General features: G+C 42.1%; 1 protein-coding gene across 1 annotated transcript in view; it reads right to left on the reverse strand.

The window, feature by feature from the left end:
- Positions 1-6,460: 6,460 nt before the first annotated feature.
- ell (elongation factor RNA polymerase II) overlaps positions 6,461-26,693 on the reverse strand; it is a 51,032-nt gene continuing 30,799 nt past the window's right edge. Inside the window, exons 3-12 of the mRNA XM_080431400.1 lie at positions 22,001-22,122; positions 20,300-20,463; positions 18,448-18,701; positions 17,629-17,753; positions 13,515-13,599; positions 11,399-12,092; positions 10,355-10,421; positions 10,076-10,247; positions 9,846-9,890; positions 6,461-9,738 (exon numbers count right to left, since the gene is read on the reverse strand). Of these exons, the coding sequence (XP_080287526.1) occupies positions 9,622-9,738; positions 9,846-9,890; positions 10,076-10,247; positions 10,355-10,421; positions 11,399-12,092; positions 13,515-13,599; positions 17,629-17,753; positions 18,448-18,701; positions 20,300-20,463; positions 22,001-22,122 (1,845 nt within the window). The 3' untranslated portion in view covers positions 6,461-9,621. The remainder of the gene's footprint in view (positions 9,739-9,845; positions 9,891-10,075; positions 10,248-10,354; positions 10,422-11,398; positions 12,093-13,514; positions 13,600-17,628; positions 17,754-18,447; positions 18,702-20,299; positions 20,464-22,000; positions 22,123-26,693) is intronic.

Genomic DNA, 26,693 nt, shown 5'->3' on the forward strand with positions numbered 1-26,693 from the left:
AAGCATTTGAATGTTTCTGGAAAGTTGTTTTCTGATTTATGTCCCGAAAAATCTTTTGAAAGGTTTTTGAAAAAAACGAAACGGCGGCCAATAAGAACTGGTCTGTGACCTTGAGAATACATTATCAACTCTGCTGAACTGCATGGGAATTGCGACAGTGATAAATTTGCCTTATTAGGGAGGTCAACAGGCATCGGCTTCATTGATTGGCCAACACAACTCATCGGCTTCACTGATTGGACAAACTTCAAGCAACATTTGTGTTGCTGAACCACTATAAATGATTGCGCACAATATTCCTTCTTCAGAGGGTTTTAATGCAACCGATGGAGGAACTCCATAAAGAAGGGGAGTATTCAGTTTTATCCAATACAGTCTGATCCACTGTCCTGCTGGTGTCAGACATGTTTTGCTGGACGCTGCGTCTGAAACGACCAACGGATTACGACCACATTACTGCTGTAACAGTAGAACACAATGTGTATTCCTGTGTAGTAGATGAGCGATCAGATGGATGGATGTGCATGTTTTCAACACAGTGTCTTTACGCTGGAGGAAGTTGCCCCCAGTGACAACTGGAAGAGAAGAACGTCAACGAGGAGAAAGAGTTATCTCCAGGCGCCGGGGACACCCAGCTGTGCTGATAAAAGATATTATGTACATCTGGGGTGGGCCGCATCCTTGCAACGTGCTTTATGCATTCGATGTGGACACCCACAGATGGTTCAAACCCAAGGTGTCAGGGACTGTTCCAGTGGGGAGGATGTTCCACTCAGCCTGTGTCTTGGGGAAGATCATATTTATCCATGGAGGATGGATGGAGGTTTATGGAGACACTAATGACATCTACAAGTTGGACACCACCACAATGGTCTGGTCTTTAATTAATACCGGAGGCACTCCTGCTTCATCAGGTCACTCTGCCACAATCATCGGAACAAAGATGTTTGTATTTGGGGGCTGTGATTTCCTGAATGGCATCAGAGTGTTTGACACAGAGACCAACTGCTGGCTGAACACACCTTCTACACAGACTTTTCCACAAAAACGCTGGCGTCATTCAGCCTTTACCTACAATGGAGAGCTGTACATATGGAGGTGAAAGCAATGATCTGTGGAAATTCAACCCAGAGACCTTCTCCTGGAAGCAGGTCGAGCCCAAGGGGAAAGCACTGGGTCCACTGTATAGGTGAAGCCTGTGGGTGTATTTGTGCAAGGTTTGTAGGGGAAGGGAAGGGTAGAGTGAGTGGAGGTGGTGTCGGTCACCGGTTGGTCGTGGCTCTGTGGTGGCACAGCTCAGATGGGGATCCGGAAGACTTTAGAGAGGAGGAGAGGCGGGTTTAATGACAAATAACCACCACGGGAGAACAACAGAAGGCTGGGGCTGTAACTGCGTCAAAAAAACAGCTTGGCAAACAACAGTGTCTAGTCTAAACAGTGAACTAGCACTACAACTTGAAAAAGCTAAACTGTAGGCTGGCCTGTACTTTACCGTACGTGTTGTGTTGAGGGGTGAAGCTCTGGCGAAGAGTGAAGTGCAGTCTGGGCAGCAGTTGATTGTGGAATGGAAGACAGGTGCGGAGATTGGTGAGGGAGGGCAGGTGTGCTGAGTTGAGCCATGGAGTAGTAGTTCTTTATTATTCAGAAATGTACAGTGGTGGAAAGTAACTAGTACATTTACTCAAGTACAATTTTGAGGTATTTGTACTTTACTAGTAAAGTGTATTTCCAATTTCCAATACCTTTACTTCTACTCCACTACATCTCGGATCCAAATATTGTACTTTTACTCCACTACATGTATTTGAAAACTTAGTTACTAGTTACTTTGTAGATTTAGATTATATTACAAAACATACACTAACCACTTCAGCCCTATATCCATTTTGGCCATTTGAAAATAGACAATCGCGACACATTCTGAGCTTGTAGATTTGCTATTTTCTAAAGATTTTTGTAGATTTTAAATGGGACATTCTGCATAATGAGTACTTTTACTTTTGGTACTTTAAGTACATTTTGATACCAATACTTTTGTACTTTTACTCAAGTAATTTCTTTTATTCTGGACTTTTACTTGTAACAGAGTATTTCTACATTGCAGTATCAATACTTTTACTTAAGTAAAGAAATTGAGTACTTTTTCCACCACTGGAAATGTAAACAACACCTGGTACAGTAAGACATTAAGGCTCAAAGCATAACAAAAAAATAAGTCCTTGGGACTTTTTTCCATTGTGGTCCTATACTCAATTCATCAACATGGCAGAGCGAGCAGGGAAAAGCTGACTCCTGGAACCTCTGCAGAGAAACAAGGCTGTGTCTCCTCAAGTCTCAAGATGAGAAAGTACATTGAGTGATGGCTGCGCACAAAGATGAGTGTAGCAGAGTGGATCCAAAAAGCCTAAATAGGCCCATCTCCCCTGGCCTAGGTGGGAGGGGGATTCCCTCTTAAGGCTAGTTTTCTTAATTTAGCAGACAGCAGGAAAGCTGAGAGGGCGACACAGGATTGCAAACTACTGGTTACCAAATACTCAACTTTCTTCAATCTGACAAGGATTCAATGTAAATTCGACCCAGCTGTCCCTAAGTAGGCCTAAACATGTGCATACTTTTTCCACCACTGATAATTACGTGGATGAATACTAAAACAGATTTAGGAGAAACATTGAACGAATATTATATAATATTCTATTGCACCACCCAATTACAGAGAGTTATATTTTTGTTTTTAGAGAAGATATTCTATTCGTTTTATGTGAGAGCCATGTAGAGGTAGCAATTAATTAGCAAATCAATTATCTACAATAACTCCATGGTTAAATCTAGTTTGATTGAATTAAATTCTATATGCGTTTCCACACACCATATCTGCTAGTTCTAGATAATATTCGTAAACTTAGCTTAAACCAGACTGCCCTGAACTGAATACCAACAGCACACGCGCGACCGTCCATCCCTCCCGGCTATGGGGTGTGTGATCACTGTGTGCAGACCGGTGCAGACAGACAGCCTACTAGAATTAGGTTAACTGGTCAGCCAATTACTTGACCCATAATCATTTTGTGGTTAAGATTTAGACAGAATTATGGTCATATATATATATATATATATATATATATATATATATATATATATATATATAAATAATGTAGCCTACTTTGAATTTTTAACTGAAGACATTTAAAAAATGACCCAATGATGTGTAAAAAAAAACTATTAAGTGCAATGAGAAATAAAAAACCTTAATGGAAACAATTTCAACATTTAATTATGGAAAGACATACATACACATATAGTATATCTACATACATAATATGACACATACATATATCTCTCTCTCACACATAGCATATACATATGTATGTATATAGATATACACAAATACATATACAAATCAACAACTAAAAGGAGAAGGATATGGTGACAATATTGTCACCCTTGTGGGTCAAGTGGTTTCCTTATTATGCTCAAATTGAATGCATCCAAAGCATTCACATGTAATCTATGCAAACCTTCACATGTAACCTAACCTATAAGTGTAAACCAGTAGCAAACAATTTTAAACTGACCTGCAACATTCTGTCAAGCAAGCAGCAGGTTAGATATAACAATAAAGAAATTCAAAATAGTTGCAATTGTTATATACATTGCAACAATAAACTTCAATGTGAATGCTGAGGTGTATGCATCTGCAGTTGGATCATCTGACACAATCAGGATATTCATTGTCATTGAAGAATCACTGACTTCAAAGACATCCCACAGAAATAATGGAGACTGAAGATGACACTCGAGGGTGTCGGCTAAAACAACAAAGAAAGTTTAGCAGCACAAATTTAATTTATGGAAAGATAGCAGACAAGATACCAGACAAGATACCAAACAAGGAGATAGCAGACAAGATACCCAAACAAAGGAAACGCTAGAGTATTCCCTTATTGCACGCATAACAAAGATCCCAAGAGCATTGTTTTCAGGTATAGAAAGCTGAAGTTCACTTCTTTAGCCTATAAAGACAAAGTAGGCCAGGAATCTAGCTTGAAGGGAGAAACCTGCAGCTCATTTGCTTGTCTAGACCAATAGATGTCTGAGACACATAATATTAACTGATTACTTACAAGGTTTATACATTTTGTGTCAACTTTGGTCAGTGATTTAAATTAGTTTAATAGGAAATAAATAGTTTTGCTGTAACTGGTATACATAGTGCATGTGGGATGGGTTGGCTATTAAGTCCATTTAGCATAATTCTGTTATTGTATCATATTTGGCAAAAACAAACATGGGTTGTCCCAGATGTGCAAGGCACACCCATGTTGTGCTCCAAATGGCCCAGAATATACAAGGTAATATAAGGATTGAGACAAACATAACTTCCTTCATACAGTCAAATGCATATGTTTGGGAACAATGAGGTAAAGATGCCCTGTGTTTCAAATCAAAAGATGAACACACACGGGTATAAAAGCCTCAGTCTCTTCCCTCTCTATGGATGTTCAGTTATATTTCATATGCAAAGGCATATGCTCTGTACTGTCTTGTTTGTCATTTCAAAATATTGTTCTTTCTAATCTTTGTTAAATATGAAAACAATAAATGTCTTTGAATTTGAATTTTGTACTATTACTGTTATGAACTTGCTTGTGAGAGGTTTCCCTCTCACCATCAACCCATGAGACCAGCTGCAAGTCTTTCAATGTGTTATAAACTATATAGAGAATGTATCTAGATGGAGATTAGCAATATGGTTGCAATTCCAATATTAATCATTTTACTGTAGCCTACCAATTAAATACACATAATGAATGTGCACACACAAACCCACACAAACAGATTAACTGATCATTGCTGACCCTTGCAATTCATTGAGATTTAGGGGTGCAACAGTTAATCAAACAAAACAATTGTAAATAATTGATAATCGATATTCAACAATAGCATAAGTAGTCAATCTACAAGCTCACAATGCCTCGTGATACATAACACATTGTGAATTTGTAGACCGGCTATTTTCCAGCGACACCATTGTATGACAAAGTATAAAATAAGGCATATTGTGGTTAATCTGACTAATCGATTCAGTCGATTATGAAAAAATCTATTAGGTTTGTTGATTCATTGATATATACTTAAACTCCCTTCTCGATTATTCAATTAATCGATAAAGTAATCAATCGAATAATCACTAGGTAAATAATCGATGGCTGCTGCAGCCCTATTGAGATTCTAGATTTACGTTCATTCCCTTCTCCACCATATGCAGAAACCCAGACAAATGAAAGACGTGCCATGGAAATACAGAGGGGAGGGGAGCCTTCTATCTCTGCTGTGACAGTAAACATGTCCAGAGCAGAGTGTGTATGCTGCTGTATGTTTAGGGGAGGGCCAGGAGACTGAGGAGAGGGAGGAGATGGCATGCTGCCACAGTGAACTCACTGACACCCCCCAGCTCCCTGAGTGGAGCTGAGGCCAACATCGGGACTGCAGCCAACAGGAGAATAGCAAGGCTGTACAACTAGGCCAGGCCAACTGGAACACGGTTGCTATGTGGATTCCGGGATCTTTCACGGCGTGTCAGACTGCTGCAGGCTTGTCCTCTCTGTAGCCTTGCTGGACTTCTGATCTCCTATGCCAACTAAGGCCCTTTTTGGATGCACAATTCAGTCCATGCCAGAGGGCTGTCAGCAAACAAACAATGCACATTCCTGTTGGATAATGGAAGGCCAGACAAATGAGCAAAATAAGGAATGGTATAGCCTACATACTGAACTAGCTATGGACCAGAGCTAGTATGAACCCACATCCTCCTCCTTTGCTCATTATTTAACAGATTCCTGAGGACATTATGGATTACCCAAAACAACAATGCAAGGCAGAAGACCCAAGGGTGCATTGAAAGATATTTCAGTTCAAGCTATTGCACTCCTTAAATCAAAATAAAGTATACTACGCACAGTAAGGCAATGCTGCCATCTACAGGAGACCAACCTTACTGCATGCCCCCATGACATAAAAGATCAATTCAGAATAATGTGTAACATGGAAATGGGAACGACAATCAAATCTACAAGAAACAATTAGCATTTATACCATTCAGAGATTGAAGTGTCCATGAATTATGTCCACATTGTCCCAAAAATATGCCTCTGCTCTCAGGGGTAAAAATAGAGTCCTTTAAATTGCCTTGGGAAAGACTTATATTTAGAAGCAGTGCAGGATATCTACACTGCTGGACAGGAATTCAAGACGGTCTACTTTAAACAGTTTGAGTAATGACTTGTACTCTTGTTTTGGTAGATATTGTGTTCTTGGCACCAGCATCCATACACAACACATATATGTTAAATTCTTCCACAAATGAATAATGTACTATACAGAAAAACATTTCCAAGCATTAAGAGACCACAGTCAAACATCACGTTTCAACTTCAATGCAATAATTAAGAGCAACAACTGGTTCAGAATTTCACAAAGGAGGATTTTAAAGAAGTTTATTGAAATAAAGATCAATTTCAGTCCCAGTCCCTTATGGTTTCAAAAAGCGTGCTTTGGGTTTTAGCGCCAACATCACGGATGACTCTTCTCCAAAGCCCTCTTTGCTTATACAGCAGCATGTTTATAATCAGAGAGAAAACCTATACAACAGGTCATTTGGCACAATCAACTCATACAATGGTGTTCCTGTGCTGGCATATCAATACTTTTCAATACTACAATTTGCTCCATATGCGGGCAAAATGTTGACCACCTTTACTGATGAAGATTTGATTCAAAATGGATATTTGACCACAACAGAGCTGTAATACAGTAATTGTATCAGAATGTCTATAGAAAACAACTTTACAATAAGAACAGTGAAAACTAGCTCATTTTTAAAGGGTTGCAGCAGGCTACCAGGCAATGCTGAAAGTTGATTCAGGTTGCAAAACATTCACATTCTCTCCCACCCATCCCCTCCCCTCCCCTCCCCTCCAGCCTTGACATCATGTTTCCAGATCAAACATCAGTCTAGAGACCCAGTAGTATTCAGCATTGTGGTGTTGGAACTCTGAGCATTGGCCATGTGTAGTGTTTGCATTTTGAAAGTTGATGACAAAGGTGAAAACGAATGCCAAATTTATGCTGCTTCATATGGTGTCGCGGGCGAAAATGGCCAATCTACAAACTCAAGTATCACATCCGCGACACACTGCGAGCTTGTTGATCGGCCATTTCCAGCACAGGACACAGTCATACAAGGAAGCATAAATTGGGTTTAAGACGACATTTTAAACGTCTAGGCCCAGTCAAGCAGATCCCATTTTAAGTGAGAGATCTCTCACCTCAGTCTAATCAAGGTAATCGGTCACCTCTCAGAACAAAGTCTGAATGATCTCTCAACCTCTCAGAACAAAGTCTGAGTGAAGCTTCACGTGGGATTGATCATTCAAAAATAAACAATTAGAAGTAGAGAATACAGTGAGAACAGGTTATGTTTCTTTGCCAGCGCCTAAACAGAGCATTTTGTCGATGCATTTCCTTTCATCCAACTTGGTATGCACTTTGGTATACATGCTGGCCAGAGCCATGTTTTAATGGATGTTACTTCAGTTGGACTAGGCCTTTGCTTGGATTTGTATGTCCTTGGGCAGTTGTTTCAAGTAAAGATACAAATACTGGTCATTATAACACATTCATAAAGCATGCACTCTGATGGACAAAGAGAAAAGTTTCATTTGGACAAAAAACCCAGGTTAACAGCAAGATTAGCAGGAAAAGTGCTGATTTTTCATATTCACATAAAAAGGTCAATGTAAGAAATGCATTTGCCGACTAAACCAAACTCAACTCTGTAATTTTTCAAGCAAATTCCGTGACAGCTATGTTATTTTACCCCCCGCCCCCCCACACTTTGTTTTTTAAAAACTGAATGCATTTTCGGAAAGCTTCTCAGAGAGAGGTGCTGATCCAAGGTCAATGGATTTGTTCATCCTTATGAAACGTCTGGTATCATGTTCTACAGATAAAAAGGCAAAAATCATCACGGATAAGCTTTCCTTCGCTGAGAGGCCTTAAAAAAGGGAGCCCTGCAGTAGGACCACCAGGCAGGCACAGACTGTTGGTAGAGTCATCCGCTCCAGACTGGAGAATGATTGAGGGTGGCTTCATCTTAACAGTCGTCTTAATGACTATCATGTGGGCGATGAGCAGATAAAACACAAATTATTTAATCTGTTTTTTGTTTTTTTTTGTTTCGTTATATACACTGTAAACAAAATAAAAAACATAAGTAAGGTTACAATGATAACTTGTCAGGCGCCAGATGTATGGTTTAACCCAAACAATTTTTTTGCACATTCTTAAGTGGAGAAGAGGTTTTTGGATGATGTCTGCATCATCTTACAATTAAAGGATTTCCTTAACTGTGATGCTGAAGAGTCGAGTCAGCAATTAAATATTCAGAAAAAAATACTTGTTATCGCTACTAAAACATAAAAAATAAACTGGATTGTAATGCTGGCCAACAAAAGCTAGGTATAATCCTACATTACATCCCAATTGATAAAACCAAGGACCCTTGCTGTAACCATTTAATAGACAAGCATCACAACTTGTCAAGACTTAATGAGGGGACTGTGTTTCACAGCTGCTGTCAAGCTATATTTTGAATGAAAACATATGAGCTAAGAGCAGCTCTTACACATTCCCCCTTGTTAAGACATCTGCACATAATTTAAGGACAGCCAAACACACACCTGTGCCTGACAGTGTACATTTTGTTGTGTTGTCTTCATTCAATCGATAGGTATATTGTTATCTCATTAAAAGGGGGAGAAAATAAACGATGAACAAACTAACTGCAGCAGATGTAGAACTTGATGGCCAAGGCAGCTTTTGAATGAAATACTGGCTGATGTTCAAGACAAGACGCAGAGACAAAAAACAAGACACTGCTTGTGTCATACTGATATTGAGGAGTGTAAAATTCTAAACAGACTCATTACTCTAACAAATGTCAAAATAAATTAAAAAAGGAAAGGAAAAACCCATCGTAAAATAAGTTCAGCATCAGAACGTTCCATTTCAATATATGGGGGAAAACATTTTTATATCATCCATGTAATTCCTTTTTCTTGTGTACTCAAAACAAGCTATTTGCATTTGGCATACCGTCTGCAGACTCTCATCTCAATGTCCCTTTCCTTTCAGACTAAAGCCAGAGATTATTAGGAGCTCTCCAAAAGAATGTGGATGTTTCTGTGTTGACTCAGTGTGAGATGTCTGTGCACTATATGAGGGTTTATAAGAATGAGGGGTGGGTAAAGGGACTGGCCACACAGGACCTTTTTCATGATGCAGTGTAGCTACACAGAGGGACATGATGCAGTGTAGCTACACAGAGAGACATGGCCAAACCAGCCAGTCTCGTCTTCCAAAAAAGGACAAGACAAAAAGAAAAAAAAAGATTGAGAGAAAAAAAGATCATATGGTCTGCTTTGTCCTCACTAGTGCTTTTGGCCCCAATGAGGGGAAATACTCCCTTCATGGCATCTTTCATAAGTACTTTTTAGAGCAAGCGGAATCCAGAGTTTTCCTTTCTCTGCCTGGTTTCCAGAGAGAACAGGGAAACAGTCTAAACTAGTGCCAGTTTTGAAGTTGCTGTTGATCATACTCAGCTATAAGTTTCTTTATATGTGCCAGTTTGTTGTGTAGATATTCACAGCGATTCTTCTCTTGGCTATAGTTTGGATTAGTCTGCAAAGTAGAGAGGAAGAACACACAGCATTAGAAACAGACAGACTTGCGTACGACTCAAGAGATGTTATTAACGATCATATGGGCAAGAAGTGTCCGAACCTTACCTTTTTTATTTTATGATACTCTTGGAGTATCTGATTGTGGATTGTCTGTTGAAAAAGATAAGATAAAAGTGTGAAGGATATCAACATACAAGTACAATAACTGCCACAATAAGGCCTGAGTAGTTGAGTAATACTCAATAAGCTTTGACAAGAAAACAGCTATAAAACAATACTTGTAATAGGGATGACATACAATACCCACTGCACCTATTTAATGGGATATACCGTACCTTATACTTGTCTGTGCCTTGTGGGAGCTGTTTGAGCTCGGTGTCCAGTACGGTGAACTGCCGGGTGATGCCCTCTATCCGTGCATGCAGGCCACGGTACTCACTGTACTCAGAGTTGAAGTCATTTTTGTAGCTTTGACGCTGCTCCGGGGAGCCAATCACTGTGTACTTCCTGTGCAGGAGACAAGGATAGAAGACCGAGTCATTGCAATGATTTTTGTTTTGGAGGGAAAACTCATCCTTCATTGGATTTTTCATACATTTGGTTGTAGCGCTTACTTGAAATAGTCTGCCATCTCGGCCGATGACGAAGGAACACTGGTGTTGTTGAACAATCCATTCAGCTCTGAAACCAAGAGCAAGGTCATGAAATAAGAAATGGGCATTTATTTATTTTTATCCAATATAGACCAGCGTCAATACATACAATTGTCTCTTCACACCTTCGTAGACCATTTTCCCATTAATGGCTCTTTTGAATGTTTTTTTGAATTTTCCCCAAAGTCATTAAAACGTTAAAGAACCCCATGAATATTTGAATCAGTGTAGGCTAAAACATCATTGCATGGTTAATACTATGGCATGTTTGGATTTCAGCCATAATTATTTTATGCAGGGACTATTTTCAGCTTGGCGTTTCAAATCAAATGCGTGTTTTAAAATGCAACAATGGAATAGTTTTGATATCAAATAAGCATAGATATTTAGTGTGTTGGAACATTTGTCTAAAATTTTAAGTCTCTGCAACAGGATTTTCACACTGTACTGAAATGAATGGAATCTAATGGCCTGTTCGAATAAAACAAACCATGGTATTCTTTGGAAAATGGTTGCCATTCTGCCGATATTTCAAGTATACCACGAATCATAGCCGATAGGCTTAACACCACACCAGTATGTTCTTTTAAGGACTTATACTTTTTTTTGATGGAGAGAGGCAAACAGTGATGAACCAGGAAAATCAGTAGCACAGTGGAATTCTACGCACTTTCTGAACCACACTGATAACAACACTGATAATAATTTGATGTGCATGAGTCAGTCTTTTTGAGTTACACACCAAACAGTGGAGTAAATGGTGGCATTTTGTTGAACAGCAGGGGTCTCCAGTGTACAAATGAGTCACATACTGTTGATCATCATGACGCATTACTGCTCAAACTGGTGACTACCTGGTGTCCAGTCACACCAGTCATTATTTTAGTAATTCATTCCTCTGAAAGATTTCAGACATCAATATAAAGTGGGTGTCATGACAGCCGGTGTCCAATGCATGGTTAGATTTATAATAACATTAAGTGAAGTAGAGTGTGTGTGTCTCACCTGTGCTTCTGTGTGGAATACTGCTGCTCTTCAGACCCTCGGGGCTAGAGTTAATCTCACAGGTTCGCTTTGGCTCAGGCACATGTTCCTCGCTACCCTTCCTCTCCTTTTCTTTCTCCTTCTCTTTGTCCTTCTCTCTCTCCCGCTCCCTCGCCTTGGTCTTATCTTTGTCTTTGTGTTTTTTCGATTTCTTCTTGGACTTGCCGTGCAGGGACGGCAGACTCTTGTCCCGGGATCCATCCAGGCCCGCGTGTCCGGGGGATGAGGATGCGAGGCCGGGCACGGCAAGCGGCGCAGGCCCCGAGAGGACGGAGGGCGGCTGGCCGAGTCTCTCGGACACGGCCGACTCCTGGCTCTCGCAGTCTCGACCGTTATGGTTGGAGTCGTTGCTGACGTCCGACAGCGGGTCGAAGGGGCGAGGGATGTCCAGCAAGGGGAGCTGCAAGGGGAGCTGCAAGGGGAGCTGCAAGGGGAGCTGCAAGGGGAGCTGCGGGGCGCCGGACATCGCGCTGCTGTCCGCTATGGACGTGCCCGTTGCGGCCGCCGTCGACCCGGCCTGCACGCCACCTGCCTCTCTGCCGTTGGAAGAGCTGAGCTTGCCATTGACTGGTGCTGCGGCCGCCTTGCTGGCGAGGTGCGATATTCTGGGCTTTTTGTTGGCAAGAGGGTCGATGAACTCCGCAGCAGGCCGTTTCTGGCAGAGGGAAAATAATGACAGCGGTTTTACAAGCTGACCCTCAAACAGGTTCAGTGTGAACTGGCTTCATCTTAGAGTGAGTGAGGGAGATTTTCTTTTTATACGACCATGGAACAAACTTGAAAAGTCTCAATACTATACCTTGAAGGTGTCTTGGGACAGGGAAAGAAAATCAAAGACAGAGCAAACAAACTTTGGGGGGCAGGAATGTGGAGGACACGGTGTGGTACACGTAAATGTATACATTCTCCCTTAAAGTGTGGAAAGAGGGGTCCAGGGGACTACTGTATAAGCTGTCAGATGGAGAGGAGGTCAGAGAGAGGAGAGGAGAGAGAGAAGGATGTGTAGTCTCAGCACAGAGTCTATGATGAACATGCCCTTTCAGCACAATACCAGGGATTCTATTACAGACAGGCTCTGTTTGACCCGGCCTATTGTAATGACTTTGGGTGCGGCTAACCAATCACTGTGGTTGGCCATCTGTCTTAACAGGATGATTTAAGACTCTCAAACTCCTCCAGGGGACCAGGGTTTGGGAGCTCCGGTGACCCGTACAGCTCCTTAACCAGTGTGCTTTGGCACCGGAGCTCCCAGGAGACAACCTTCACCTATGCTGATGAACTGTCCACATGCACGACTAGCCATCTGTGGCACTTGTTTTACACCAATGAAGCTATAGGAAAGAGCCTGGGGGCAGTGTTTGTGTCTGCAAATACAGACTGAGGGAAGGAAGGAAGGAAGGAATGGAAGGGACATTAGGTGTCTTGAGGTGAGAACCCCCTTAGAGGAAGGAGCTAATAATAAACATGAGCAACTCACTCACTCCTTCCTAATGGGACTGAAAACTGGGGAACTCTTTTTAGGACTGGCCTGAGAACAGGAGACACAGAAGCAATAATATAGAATGAAAGCGTTGATTAACACATTCCCTGCCAGGTACTGCCAAGGTATATTTACCCGATTTCTGTTGCTGCTGCCAGTTATTAGATTTTTCTAACCTTTTTAAGTAGTCACAGAAGTTGGATTTGCAACACGTAGATCTACGTTTTTGGCAGGGAATTGGCAGGGAATGTGTTAAGAGGGCAGAGGGAATAGTAAAATCTTAAATTATAATTTGCTGCACAAACCTAGCCGACAAGTGTTACTCAATGAAACTGACATTTTCAACTGAAATACGATGTTGTCCAACTCACACACAGCACTATGTGGCATTACTGGGGGTCTAGGGAAAAGGGATATTCCACATTTCACTCCGGGCGAGGTGAAAACTACAATTACAAGAGTGAGAAGAATGAAGACGGTTGGACGAAGAGGAGAGTTATAGGAATGAGGAGCGGGGCCATTGACCATGTTACCAAGGTTGATCTTACGGGGGACAGAACAGATGATGTACAGCAGAAGTGGTGCCACAATGCTCACCTGAGATGGAGAACTGCTGGCCAGCTCTTTGGGTGGGCTCACCGGGTTCTCTGGTGGAGGGGTGCTCTGAGGATGACACAGTTTCCTGAGAGAGAAAATACACACACACACACACACACACACACCACGATTTGAAGTCAATAGCTATTACTAGTGGCATAAGGACAAATATACAGTAAGTGAGAGAGGGTCTGTATGCGTTTGTCTGGGGCTGGTCTCGTAAACCACTAGGCCATTGGATCAATGGATTGGGCTGAAACCTTGTCCAAAGTTGTTATAGTTACATCATAGATGACTGACGTCATAGACTAGACACTAGGTCTGAGATCCACAATGTTATTAGATCCAGTTTTGTTCCAAGTAAGAACATGTCGAAGTTGAATAACCAGGGGTGCAATGCTCACTGGACGGCCTCCCGACTCACACCTAGCGAATTAACATAGGAATAAGCCTAGATGCATATCAATTGTCCATTGTGTGACTTGCAGTATAGGTGTTAAGCGACGTGCGCGTCACGTCATTGAAATAGAGTGCAAGAACATACCAAATGAGCATTGCATGCCTGTGAATAACCCACACAACTGCTCTCTCTCCCTTTCTCTCATTCGCTTGATCTCTCTCTCCATCCCCCTTTCTTTCACACGCAAACGCATGTTGATGGGTATTGTTACAATGGTGGATTTGTGCGAGTAATGGGTTTGTGCAATCACAAATACATTGGAGGTGAAATTCAATAGAAGCAGGGATTGGTTCGACCTTAGACGTCACACCTGATGGGTAAACATCAATTTGACACTGTGGCTACCTCCACTGCCAGCTCAAAGGCGGAACAAGGCGAAAAAGGCACAAATGGGGGTCTGCACACTGTAGCTACCTTGATGTTTATTAAGGCGTCCAACACAAAGAGTGACGTTTAGAGTGCATACTATAATCATCAGACTAAACAAGATCGACAGAGAGACACCATCTTAAATACATCTATGAAGTTCATGTGATCGTTACCCGATGAAAACGGAGTGTCAATCCTTTGCACAATAGTGCCCCCTCATTCCATGCCCATACCTTTTATACAGAACAGCGGGTAGAATAAGAGCGCAATATTCCCACATTGAACAGGCTGCGTGGGGCAAATGATTTGTTAAATCAAGTAAATCATGCTTTCATCTAAGAAAAATGTGAGAGGGTGTAGCAGCCATGAGTGACAAAAGTAAAATTGGAATTGAGGGAATTGACTGAACATCTCGCCTGAAAACACGAACCTTCTTGAATTCCCAGGGAAAGGCGTGAAAAATTGCGAAGAAGTTATAACCCTAACAGCCTCAACAGACCAGTCTGTTCTAGAACATCCAAGACTTTGAGATCAGAGGAATTCTCCACACAATTTCGTGGTAATATCAGCAGCACATGTTAGTCATGGCTCATGACCTTACATCACATTTTGTTCTTTCCACAGTTCAAAATGTTGTTCTGATGCATTATGATGCACACAGCTTAACTGATTATGTACTGTGAGTTCTCTGACTAATCTGTCATACAATAGATACACATAAACACAACTTAGAAAATCTTTGAACATTCATTTGAAAGAACACATATGACCTCTGCCAACACAGATTAAGGAATCTTGCAGAAAGCAGGCCAAAATGATTTGCAATACAACAGCCGCCCACTGGGAAATAGCCTTGTGGGCTGCAGTAGGCTATTTATTTTTATATAATCACCAACAATTAGGATTAGTTATCATAACTGCACAGAAATGAAGCCAAAGACTTCAGTACGTTTAAATAGTCCATGTCAAGTTTAATTGATCCGTCAGTAGGAATGGGTCTTTAAGGTTACAGTCCTGAAAGGACTCTGTACACCAAACACTGTAGTACTGCAACAAGAAGCCGCAGATAACCAGACAATAAGACGGTTTGATCAGAGAAGTCATGGCTCATGGGCATTTTGCACACTTATTTGGTATGGCTTAAATGGCAACTAGACATGACGACTACGGCGTCTTTAGAGTCACCACAGTCCTCATGTCTAATGCATTGTCAGTAGGGGGCAGTGGGATACAGCGAGACTTACTAATGCCCCACCCCTAGTTCAGTGGGGTTGAGGAGCTGGGGCACAGCAAGACAAGTGTGCTGTTCAATAGAGAGATGGGCTGCTTGCCTTGGCAGGCAGTAGGACTTGGGGAGGTAGTAGTTCAGTCAACAAGACGGCCACCAAGAACACCAGACTGGCAGCTCGACAGACAGACAGACAGGCAGCCAATCAGCTCGTCAGTCGGGAGCAATGGGCATGCCAGCAGGCACACAGATACAGCAGGACCTTGGACCACTGCCATCTCACACATGGATCAGCATGTGCTAGAACACGGTTGCATCACAGGCAGCAGAGCAGACTGACTGCTGCAGCTCAAACTCAGAAAAAGAGCAGGAGGAGGGGGCAGGGGTGGAGGAGGGGGGGGGGTCAGTAGTTGGGAGGCTATGGATGTTAGTCAGCTGATAAACTAACCAACTAACCGCAAGGCTCAAAGTGCAGAAGAGAGACTGAAATCAAACTGAATCAAAAATAGGATGCATGCATAAACGTGCACGTGCAAATGCACAGTCACGCAAATGGGAAGCATGCATGTGTGCAATCATTAGCACACTGGCATGCACACATACACAAGCACCTGGATAAATTCAAAAACCCTTTGTTAGCAAAGTGGTGGTAATTTGACACCAAAACATTTAGGCTTATTATGGAGAATGTTAACTTTACCAGAATCCAATACATTATGAGCTGTCTTGGTAAACCCAAACTAAGCACTGAGAATTGATGCCTGGTCTATATATAGCTAGCTGGGGAGCTGGCGTTTCCTTACTGCCCCAGATCTTGAGAAACCAGATTTTTCCACTGGGAGGAAGGCCAGCAGTGCATGCTGTCAACAAAGAGAACACTTAGTCCACATTCAGTGGAGCAAACAGAACGCGTCATGAGGACTGCAGAGCCACCTGTCATTCTACCAGATAGAAACAAGTCATTTAGTCGAGGAAGAAAATCTGTCTAAGTATTACGTTTCCACGGTCGAGTATTACGTAAGTCATGATGGCAGGGATGGTGTGTTCCAGTCATGTAAATACATACCATAACCTGAGATGACCACTTAAAACAGAGCCTTTAATAGGATGTTCCAAAGGGTAAGTTGCTCAGTGCGTGCAAGTCATTCCTTGAAAAAAAAAGAAGATCTTGCTTCAAAAGCATTACGGGCTGGCGGTGCCACAACTCACATTCCAGAACCAACACTGCACTCCACACTCTCCCGAATAGAAGATCAGCAATATACAACACTATCATCAGTGACAATAGCTTTGACACAAAACAACATCTATCGATTATTATGGTGCATACAGCTTACCACATGAAGCTATACAGCTTCATGTGGACCCGGTAATGTGTATACATAGCCAAGTAAGTAGCCTTTGGAACGATGTGGCCCCTAGGTCAGGAGCCTATCTCCTGTTCCCATAGCGTGAGGCAAGTACACCCCCTGGACATGACACTAGTATGTCACACTGGGACTTGCCCCCAGTCCAAACCTTGACGCTGAATGCCAAGCAGGGCGGCATTACAATTATTTACAGTTTTTGGTATGACTTGGCCAGGGACTCAACCCCCGACCTTCCAACCACGGAAACTTTAACCACAAGACCACTGAGCTGGTACGCTGTGCATGCGTATCATCAACTTAAATGTTAAAAGCAAAAACTAAAACTAAAAGAACATTGGTTACTCAACAAACCAGGGAATAATTTAGGAATTAATCCAAGCAAATGCCATAGAACTCGTATCCAAAGAAAAAACTAAACGTTCTTTATTGCAGTGTGCTGTGACGTTTCAAGCTTGTGCTCTTCATCAGAGTCATGAGTCATCATGAGTGTGTTGAAGCATGGAGTGTTTTTTTCAGTTTTCAGTTTTTTTGGGGGTGTTTGGATGTGCACGTCGTTCTTTTTCATAGAACCCTTATCCGACATCTCCCTGCACCGACATCTCCCTGCACCAACATCTCTCATAAACAAATACATGTGATGAATGGAATGCCATCCCTGTCTACGTCACAGGTCATCTCCTCACGTACCGAACAAGGATTCTCTTGAGAAGCTGCTGGTCTCCCTCGGTGTAGCCCGGCCAGTCCTTCTGAATATCCTTAAACAAAGAGTCCTTCAATGTGAAGGTGTTGTCTCGCCCACTCAGGATGGCCACCTGGAAGATCATTAAAAAAAATATATATTTCATTTTAGTATTTCTGTAAAATGACATTTTTGAGAAGTGGCAAGTTCTGGGCTGAATCGCTGGAAAAAAAATCTATTTTGAATCGGAGAAAATAGTTTTTGAATCGAGAATCGTTTTGAATCGGAAAAAAACTTTTTTGAATCAGGAATCGTTTGTTTTGAAAAAATCTGAATCGTGACCCCAAGAATCGGAATCGAATCGTGAGATAGCAGAAGATTCACAGCCCTAATGCTATTCTTTAAAATGTTCTCCCAATTTAGTCGTTATACGAATTCCTCCATGTAGTCCCCGTTACTGCTGGTCTTTTTTCGAGAGGGTGTAGACAACCATGCGTCTCCTCCGATATACGTGCCATGGCTGACCTATTCAGAGTGGCAGAGCTACCATTCCCACCCAACTTCCCACCTGTGAACACGTCCAATTGTGTTTGGAACAAAAGTCTCTACGGTTGTTGGAAAAACTTTACCCCTACGCCAACCAAACAACCCATATGGTTTTTAAGAAATTCAGGATAATGGATGAAGGGGGAACTTCTGTGTTAGGGGTTATGGCAGTTTTCTTTTTTGTCATATGTCATATTTCGCTCACAGATGACCATTTTTTTGGGGGGTGAGTGACGCGGTTGTATGAATTAGGCTGTAGAGAGTGAGTGTGTGTATGACACCTGTTGCAGGTGGCTGTCCAAGGAGTCCTTGTCCGACTGCGAGAGGAGGCCTTCTTTCTGCAGTCTGACGATAAGCTCAGGCTTCCTGTATGGTTTAAGGGCCAGCAGGTGTGTGAGGCGCTCTCGGAGTGGCCTCTGTTGCGTGCCGCTCTTTTTGAGCGTGCTGCTGGAGATGATGACCGGCCGGGACGTCCTCCTCGATGGGGCGATGTCTGAGAGGCCGGGAGCCGGTTTCCGGATTTGAACCTTCTTCCCTGGTGTTCAGAAATTAAGTAATGTTATAATAATCATAATAATAATTGTTTTGTTAGACTCAAACTCACTTTGGGTCCACAGGAGAAATGGACTGAACCATGTATTTTTCACTACAAAGTAAAATGCATAGTTTTCATTTAACTCTGTTTGTTCTTTGTTTTGCTTGTGTTTTCTAAATGGCCTCCAAGGACTTAAAGAATCAAGAGTAATGCCTAATTTATACTCTGTCATGACTATGACATGATGATGTTGTGAGCTTGTAGATCTGCTACAATCGGTGGTGGTACATGTCATACGACTATGTATAAATCAGGCTTAAGAGGCTAAAGCTGTCCCACTTGACCAGACCACACAGTGAGGTTGGCTGTGTGTGTGTGTGTGTGTGTGTGTGTGTGTGTGTGTGTGTGTGTGTGTGTGTGTGTGTGTATATACATATGTGAGTAAGAGATTGAGAGCAAGTGTAACCCAGTGTGACTGCATTAAACACTATATCGTCACTGTCGGGTGGAAACCTTGTCTAAAACCGTTACTTTTCAGGAAATGGACAAATTAACCTGTGTTCCTATTGGATCCAATGTAATTATTTAGGCGCAAGCTCTCGTAAACACTTTTCATTGGTGCAAAATGTATAACGCCCACAGACAAACCTACTGTAAAAAAAAAAAATGGAGATACAAGGTTTCTGCCGGACGGTGACAATAATAAACATGACTCAAGCATATTATGCTTGAGTCATATTTAATAAAGTCCTGGTTCCAGATGAGCCATGCAGGCCCCATGCTTTGCAGCCCCAAACCCAAACACTTAGTCTGGCCCACAGTGAGTCTGCTCTAACCTCACTCCGTCAAATGGAAGAAGCTTGCGACACACATTTTGTTTCACAGCGTACTTGCATCTGAGACTCCGGGCGCAGAATCGATGACAGACGGAGTTTCATTTTTTCAAGCTACTAGGCAGGTGATTGGATGATCCCGCCCCTAGCAGCCGCTGATTGGTTCGTATGCGCAGTGGTTCGGGCAGCTTTACTCTGTGAGCAATCCCAGACCCTCCTTCCTGAAACCAAATGCAAATGAGATTTCCGGAGGGAGGGGGGTTTACCAGGCTAAGTCTGCTCACCAGGGGAGCCAGACCAGGAGAGAGTCGAGAGACATCTAGGTACAGACAGCCAAACTGGTATTAACGCACTCAATCTCCCTTCATGCCCGTTGACATTAAATAGACACGTGTAAAAGCACAAGTTTATATTGGGTTCGCAATCTAAGCTGGTTGGATAATCGGAGCTGGTCTGAATGGGAATCTCATACTGTGGCACAGAAGCTAGCGTTTATTCATATTTCTTTTCGCTTCTTGTCCTTGTCCACGTCCTTGTCTCCCTTTGTTTCTAAACTTCTTTTAATGTCCATTTTACACAGAGTCAAACTAATCATCAGCTATGTAGAAGACGGAATAGAATTACATTTACATTCATCTTTTGGTTTTCATCCGTGCATATATTCACTGTATGTGGGCGAGTGAATGAGCGCGAGGCCGTCTGGTTTCCTGAGGGACTGACGCATGATTATGTGGTCCTGTCCGCGCCAGCACTGTGTCTTCTTACCTACATATCTTCCCCCCGGTTTGATGACGATGGCACCCCTGCTGCGTGTCTCCTCCTCAGCCTGGGCCATGCTTTGCCTGGCCTTCTGGTAGGAGTCATCGGTAGCACACACTGTGATCTTGTCCTGGATCCCAGCCAGGCAGTCCAGCTGAATGCCGCCCTCACTGGGAGGATACAGAGGACAGTGTTGACAGCAAAAGAGTGACACGGAAGCAAAGGTGGACTAGACTGAATGATAATAGCAGACTGTTTTAGAGAAAGGTTAGGAGGACCCAAGTCCAAATCTGTCTCTTCATTAATTGATTTTTTAGATATTGCTTTCTCAATGAGCTCCGGAATGAGAATTGGCAAATTCAAACTTCAAAGTTGTCATAATCCACTACCTGCTGATATACATGCCAAAACACCCTAAGGGCAACGCCACTATTTTATTGTTTTTTATCAACTGTGGATTCCCACATCCCGAATCAACTGCTGCATCAAATCACATTCTTTCCTGCCCCCACTCCACCCCCTTTGATTCCCCTCCACTTTGATGAGGGTTTGGCACTGAATGAGACGGCGCTGGCAGTCATCATGCGTAGCTGAGCTCCGTCATTGGGTTTACATTGGAATTAGGGGGCCGATTAGGGTCCAGACAGTGATGTGAATGAACTCCAACTGACCCTTTTATTAGACATATTTTGGGGACAAGTGTGTCAGGAGACTTGACCTTTGCAGACGCAAAGGTCAACCCCTCTGCCTCACATCTCTCTCTTCCTAGGCCTCCATTTCAGCACAGATGGCGGTCTGATCCATTTAACCTTGTCAGCGTTTTGTCTCATGGTAAAATCTGAATCCGGTGGGGCAGAAAGTGGACAGAAAGTGCTCTAGCTTCCGAGCTCTACCTCTCCATTTACTGGCTGACAGCTGGAGCCAAAGTCCCCAGACTGTTCAACGGGAATGTCTCTCCTCAAATCATAACTATGAGGGCTACATTCCAACAATTCCTCTGTAAGCAAGCACACTTAATATGCTACAATGTCTCAACATTACTCGCAGAAAACAAAAGGCCAGTAAGGTCATGACCCTTGACACAATCAACAGGAACTGGAGAGTGTGTGTACATCTGCAGAAGTGCTTAACACATCGTGTACCAGACGTTTATTAAAATAGGGTACATCTAGTGCCAGCATATCTTCCATCCACTTACGCTGATATGTTGCGTGCTGTAGAAGCCCCGACGAGGACGCGCATGTAAACAAAGCCTGCGTGCGAGACGGCGGAGGGTCCCGACTAACGCCTGGAACAATAATATTTCTAATGCGATCCTCCATTGCAGAGTGATCGCCGATCGAAAACGGCTCATTTCCACCACGTTAAAAAGAAATGGAGATATTAAGCTTTTAGTCAAGGAGTTAACATTGGAGCGGACAACCGGAAGCATTTTTGACATGGATCCACATCCGGCCTCTCCTTCTTAGAGACTCCTTGGATAATCCCAAAGTTTCGTTAGAGCTCCCCACGTGGGAAAAATATATATTAAAAAAAAGGGCCAAAAACGGTCCGGACCGTTTATGGCGTATAACGCATAGCTTCTCAAAAACGGTCCGGACCGTTTTTGGCACTCATGGTGTTAAGAAATGGGTGGAGACTCACTCCGAGTAATCACGTGTGAGAGATGTGCTTTCACAACTTCACATGCTTTTTATGTGACCTCACCTGGTTATGTACTGCTGGATGCAGTCGAAGCTGCCCTGGGGGTTATCTCTGCCCACATTCGACAGGTAGAACGTAAAGGTTCGCAGCTCATTGGGACTTTCCGACCGTGGTATTGAGATTTTCTGTTGGAGACAAAAACAGAGGAGGAATATGAGAAGGAAGGAGGAAATATAATAGTGCTTGTTGTCAAATAATCTGCCATACATTACCACCTGGCTTCAGACACCTAAAACGTACAATAATAGCCTACTCCATATGCTAAATATGCCTTATTACTATATATGCCATATTAAAAACAGAACTTTAAATTGACTCCCTGCTGTCTACTGCCAAACAAATGTTACATTTACTGCTGACTCTACAATCACTATGTCTTGATCTCTTCCTCTCTCATTCATTATGTCATATTCTCCTAATGTTTAATATTAAACTCTGTCTGTTTGTCTATGTCTGTCTATTAAGGCTAGCAAGATAATCGTTTTCACTATCACAGAATCTTGAACTGTAATCCAAATATTGCTAACTAATATTGACAATAATATTTAATCACATTTGCAACATTAAAGGTCTGCCTGACAGGCAAAGAGAACTAAGATTATAAACCACCTAATCAAATTACAAGCAGACATATACCCGACACAAAAACTCACTAACAGAATCAGAAAATCTGAAATGAGAAACCCCACAATTTAATCAAGAACGTTAATTAACTTCCAATTCTAAGAAAATAGGCAAAGTAGAATTTTAATAAACATGTTATCATCAACGCCAACTGACTATTAACAACAAGGACTTCAAAAACTAGAAGCATGGTAAATGGACCCCATACTGACGTTTCTGCTTTCTTTCATAAACTTTTAGATGCACTGCTATCCAACTCCTTAGATGCACTGCTATCCAACTCCTCAAATTCTACGATCATAATAATAATAATAAAGCAGTACATGAGAAATATATGATACATCCTGACATCAAAACACATAAAAGAGTGGGAATCCACCAATGGAAAAAGAAAAGTCTCACGAAATGTCATCCACATTACTTTGGGAAACGGCAAAAGTACTACTCAAGAAAAACATTATATCAGACAAGAAAATAATACGCCAAAAATGTCTAACAACACCATCTAACAAACATCTAACAACACCTAGCACAAGATGTATAAGATGGGATTCAGACGTGTCGCCAACACATCGCTCTGCTCACCAACTCAAGGTTTTTGGCAGCAAGTCATTAATAGAATGTCTCTTATTATGAGCTGTCGCATTCAACTATCGCCATCATCCCTCTGTCAACTTGGAGGCCTCTCAAAAATAAACATACCAATCCAAAATCTATACTCATCTCCTTAACTATAACTGCCAGGCAATTATCATTTACAATTAGAAACACAATAACATCACACAAATGTTAAACCTCCTCAAAGAAAATATAATATCAGTGGAATAAATTGGACTCCACTGAACCTCACACATTTGGGCACTTTTATCATTGCATCAGATTTAGTTTGTTGACATCAGAGATTTGTCAGCAATTCTTTTGTACCTTTGACTGCAGGCTGATGATATTAGTAATACTGTAAATAATAATAATTATGATAATTAGTGGCCTGTGAAAACAATCTCAACCAAGTTGCAATGTGGGATTTCTTTTCCAAAATTCTTTCCAAGCATTCATTTCCGAGTTTCCTGTATTTTTCAAAGACCTGGACATTCTTAAAATCCGTTTCCACACATTCCATACCTTCTAGACCTGCGTAGGAGGTTCGCTTGGAAGAACACTTTGACTGATTGCTCCAATAGAACTCATGGCTCATTCATTCCCATAGCATGTGAAAGCACTGAAATATTTGACTGTTTGACTTGATATTCATACCAGATCAACCACTCCTATTTTCATTTGAATGATTAAGCTTCCCTTTTTGGCTTACTTGTCAATATTTATGTCAATATTAACTCTTAACTCTTTTTTTCTGAATGCCCTCAGTGCCAGAACGAGTTATCCCGAGTTAAAAATAAAAATAAAATGTTCAGAACCCAAGATATCATTATCTGAAGATTTGCAGCTCCATCCACTCCTTGTTTAACTTATAACTGAACTAGAAAAAGTGCTCCTCGGAGCACAAGTCTCCGCCAGGTCAGGTAGGCTATTATGGCCTCCTGGTGGCGCTATAATAGGCCAATGTGAAAAGGGTGCCATTTCTTCTTAGGCCTTGCACGACAATCGGACACTGCATTCATGATTTGAGGCATTTTGTTCCAAAATGTGGTTTGCTAAATTAGACCTGCTGGTGGCGCTTTAACAGGCCAAGGTGAAAAGGGTGGCATTTCTTCCTCGGCCTAGTGGGAATGTGCGTGCAAAATTTCACGGAAATCGCACACTGCGTTCATGATTTGAGGAATTTTGTTCAAAACGGACCTATCCTGCAAACTTTGGAAGGCAATGTCAGCCAAGTCGGATGGAATATGAAATATCGGACACATCCATGTTGATCACATGACTATAGAGATACTGTATACCGATTTGTGTGATTTTTGGACAGAATCTGAAGGAGTAAGAGCAAAAAATGTGTTTTACAAAACTCAGCCTCCTGGTGGCGCTCTAAAAGGTATATGTGAAAAATGCAGGGCAAAGGATCTTCCTTGGCCTCTAGGGAGTGTGGGTGCAAAGTTTCACACAGATTGGTGCAGTTATAGCTAAAAACGTGAATCGGCCTGTTATAGCGCCACCATGGGGATGATGTGAATGTTTTCAAGTGGCATTTCTTCCTGGGCCAAGTGGGAATCTCTGTGGAAAATTTCACGGAAATCGCATGCTGCGTTCATGATTTGAGGCATTTTGTTCATAATGTACCAATCCTGTAAACTTTGGAAGCCAATTTGAGCCAATCATGATGGATTATGGAAAATCAGACAGATCCGTGTTGATCACATGGCTATAGAGATACTGTGTACCGATTTGCGTGGTTTTTGGACAAAATCTGTAGGAGTAATAGCAAAAAATGTGTTTTGCAAAAGTCTGCCTCATGGTGGCGCTATGACAGGCTGAACTGAAAAATGTGGGGCAGAGGTTCTGCTGTGGCATCCAAGGAGTGTGTGTGCGCAGTTTCACAGCGACCGGGCCAACGGTGGCGGAGATTAGCTGCTTGCAGACAGAAGGACGGACACACACACACACGGACGGACGGACGGACGGACGGACGGGGGGCAAAACATACTCTCTCGCCATGCCTATCGGCCTGGCGGAGACAAAAAGGCTGTATCTCGCATTTTTTTTACTTTGAAAAAAAATAAAATAATTGCTGGCACAGTATGAACATATTTTTTTATTTCATTGGCACTGAGAGAGTTAAAGGAGTAGTTCACCCAAAAAATGACTTATTTCCTATCAATTGCACACCCCATGAAGCCTTGAATCCATGGATTTATTTTTGTTTTTGTTGCATTCCTAAGCCAATAATTAGATTCCCGTCTCCTACCGGCTAATGTATCCAGTAGGAGACACAAAGTAGATTATTTGTGTCTCCTACTGGATACACACCCGGTCATCAAATTATTGGCTTAGGAATGCCACAAAAACAAAAATAAATCCATGAATTCAAGGCTTCATGGGGTGTGCAATTGATAGAAAATAAGTAATTTTTTTGGGTGAACTCCTCCTTTAAGATCTAAAACCTGCTAGCAGCAGATGGCAACTTAGTACATCTGTCCAACACTTTGCTCCCAATTTGTCCCAAACAAGAAGCTGGATTACGGATTGTGTCAGGAGTATATTCCCACAGAATGCAAATATTACGCAGAAATGAAGTGATGTAATTTTTATTTGGAACAAGGTTGATTGTTCAGAGTTTCCACAATGCAAATGAAGGCATCAACCTGTATGCATGCATGAGGCATCAACTATACAGTTTTGATGGGAAAGATTTGCCAGCGAGTGTTTCACATTTTCTATCGTTTAATCCTGTGTAAAGGCCTTGTTATTTATGTTACTTTTTTATCAGTGTTTACTGTTTAGTTCAGAACAATCCCAGGGCTCTCCTTCCTGGCATCAGCAGTACTGGAAACTCCACAGAATACAGCGAGCTAGAATCTTATTTGCTTTAGCCTAGCTCTAGCTCATCTCTGATTGCCCTCCCCTGACACCACCACTACCCTTATAGAGAGCCAGGAGTGCTAAAGAATAACTAAGTATTTCAGAAGAATCATATACACCGCCCATTCAGCCCACATAATTACCGGTCTCTCACATTACAGGTGTTGCCTAAGAAAATGAAGGGAGTGGAAACTACCCACTGTCATTCAGTGCTATTAAGCACCATAGGCTGTCAATTTTGTGAATTAAAACACTACCGGCCTTCACACTGTGGGACAAGCTGTTGTGCTGAAAGAGTTAACATTTTGGTGCAGTGAAAACAAACTGCGCCAGTGTCTTCTTCATGTGCAATATTTAGCTCATGAGATACTGCATCAAACAGAAAAGCTTGGATCATTAGAATACAAATACAACTTAAATAAATAAAATCACTAAATAGGCAAGCAGGACCTGAGTAAGCTCAAGACAGTGAATAAAAAGGCTGTTAAAGGGGGGGCGGCTACTGTCTGCTCTGGTTTCCCTGACCTGAATTCAGAATGTTTCTCTCAGCCAAAGACTTGTGGAGCACTCTGACCTGGGTTTACAAAGGGTTGATAAAGTT

The sequence above is a fragment of the Gymnoscopelus braueri genome, assembly GCF_963280865.1.
Source record: "Gymnoscopelus braueri genome assembly, chromosome: 6".
Lineage (NCBI taxonomy): Eukaryota > Metazoa > Chordata > Actinopteri > Myctophiformes > Myctophidae > Gymnoscopelus > Gymnoscopelus braueri.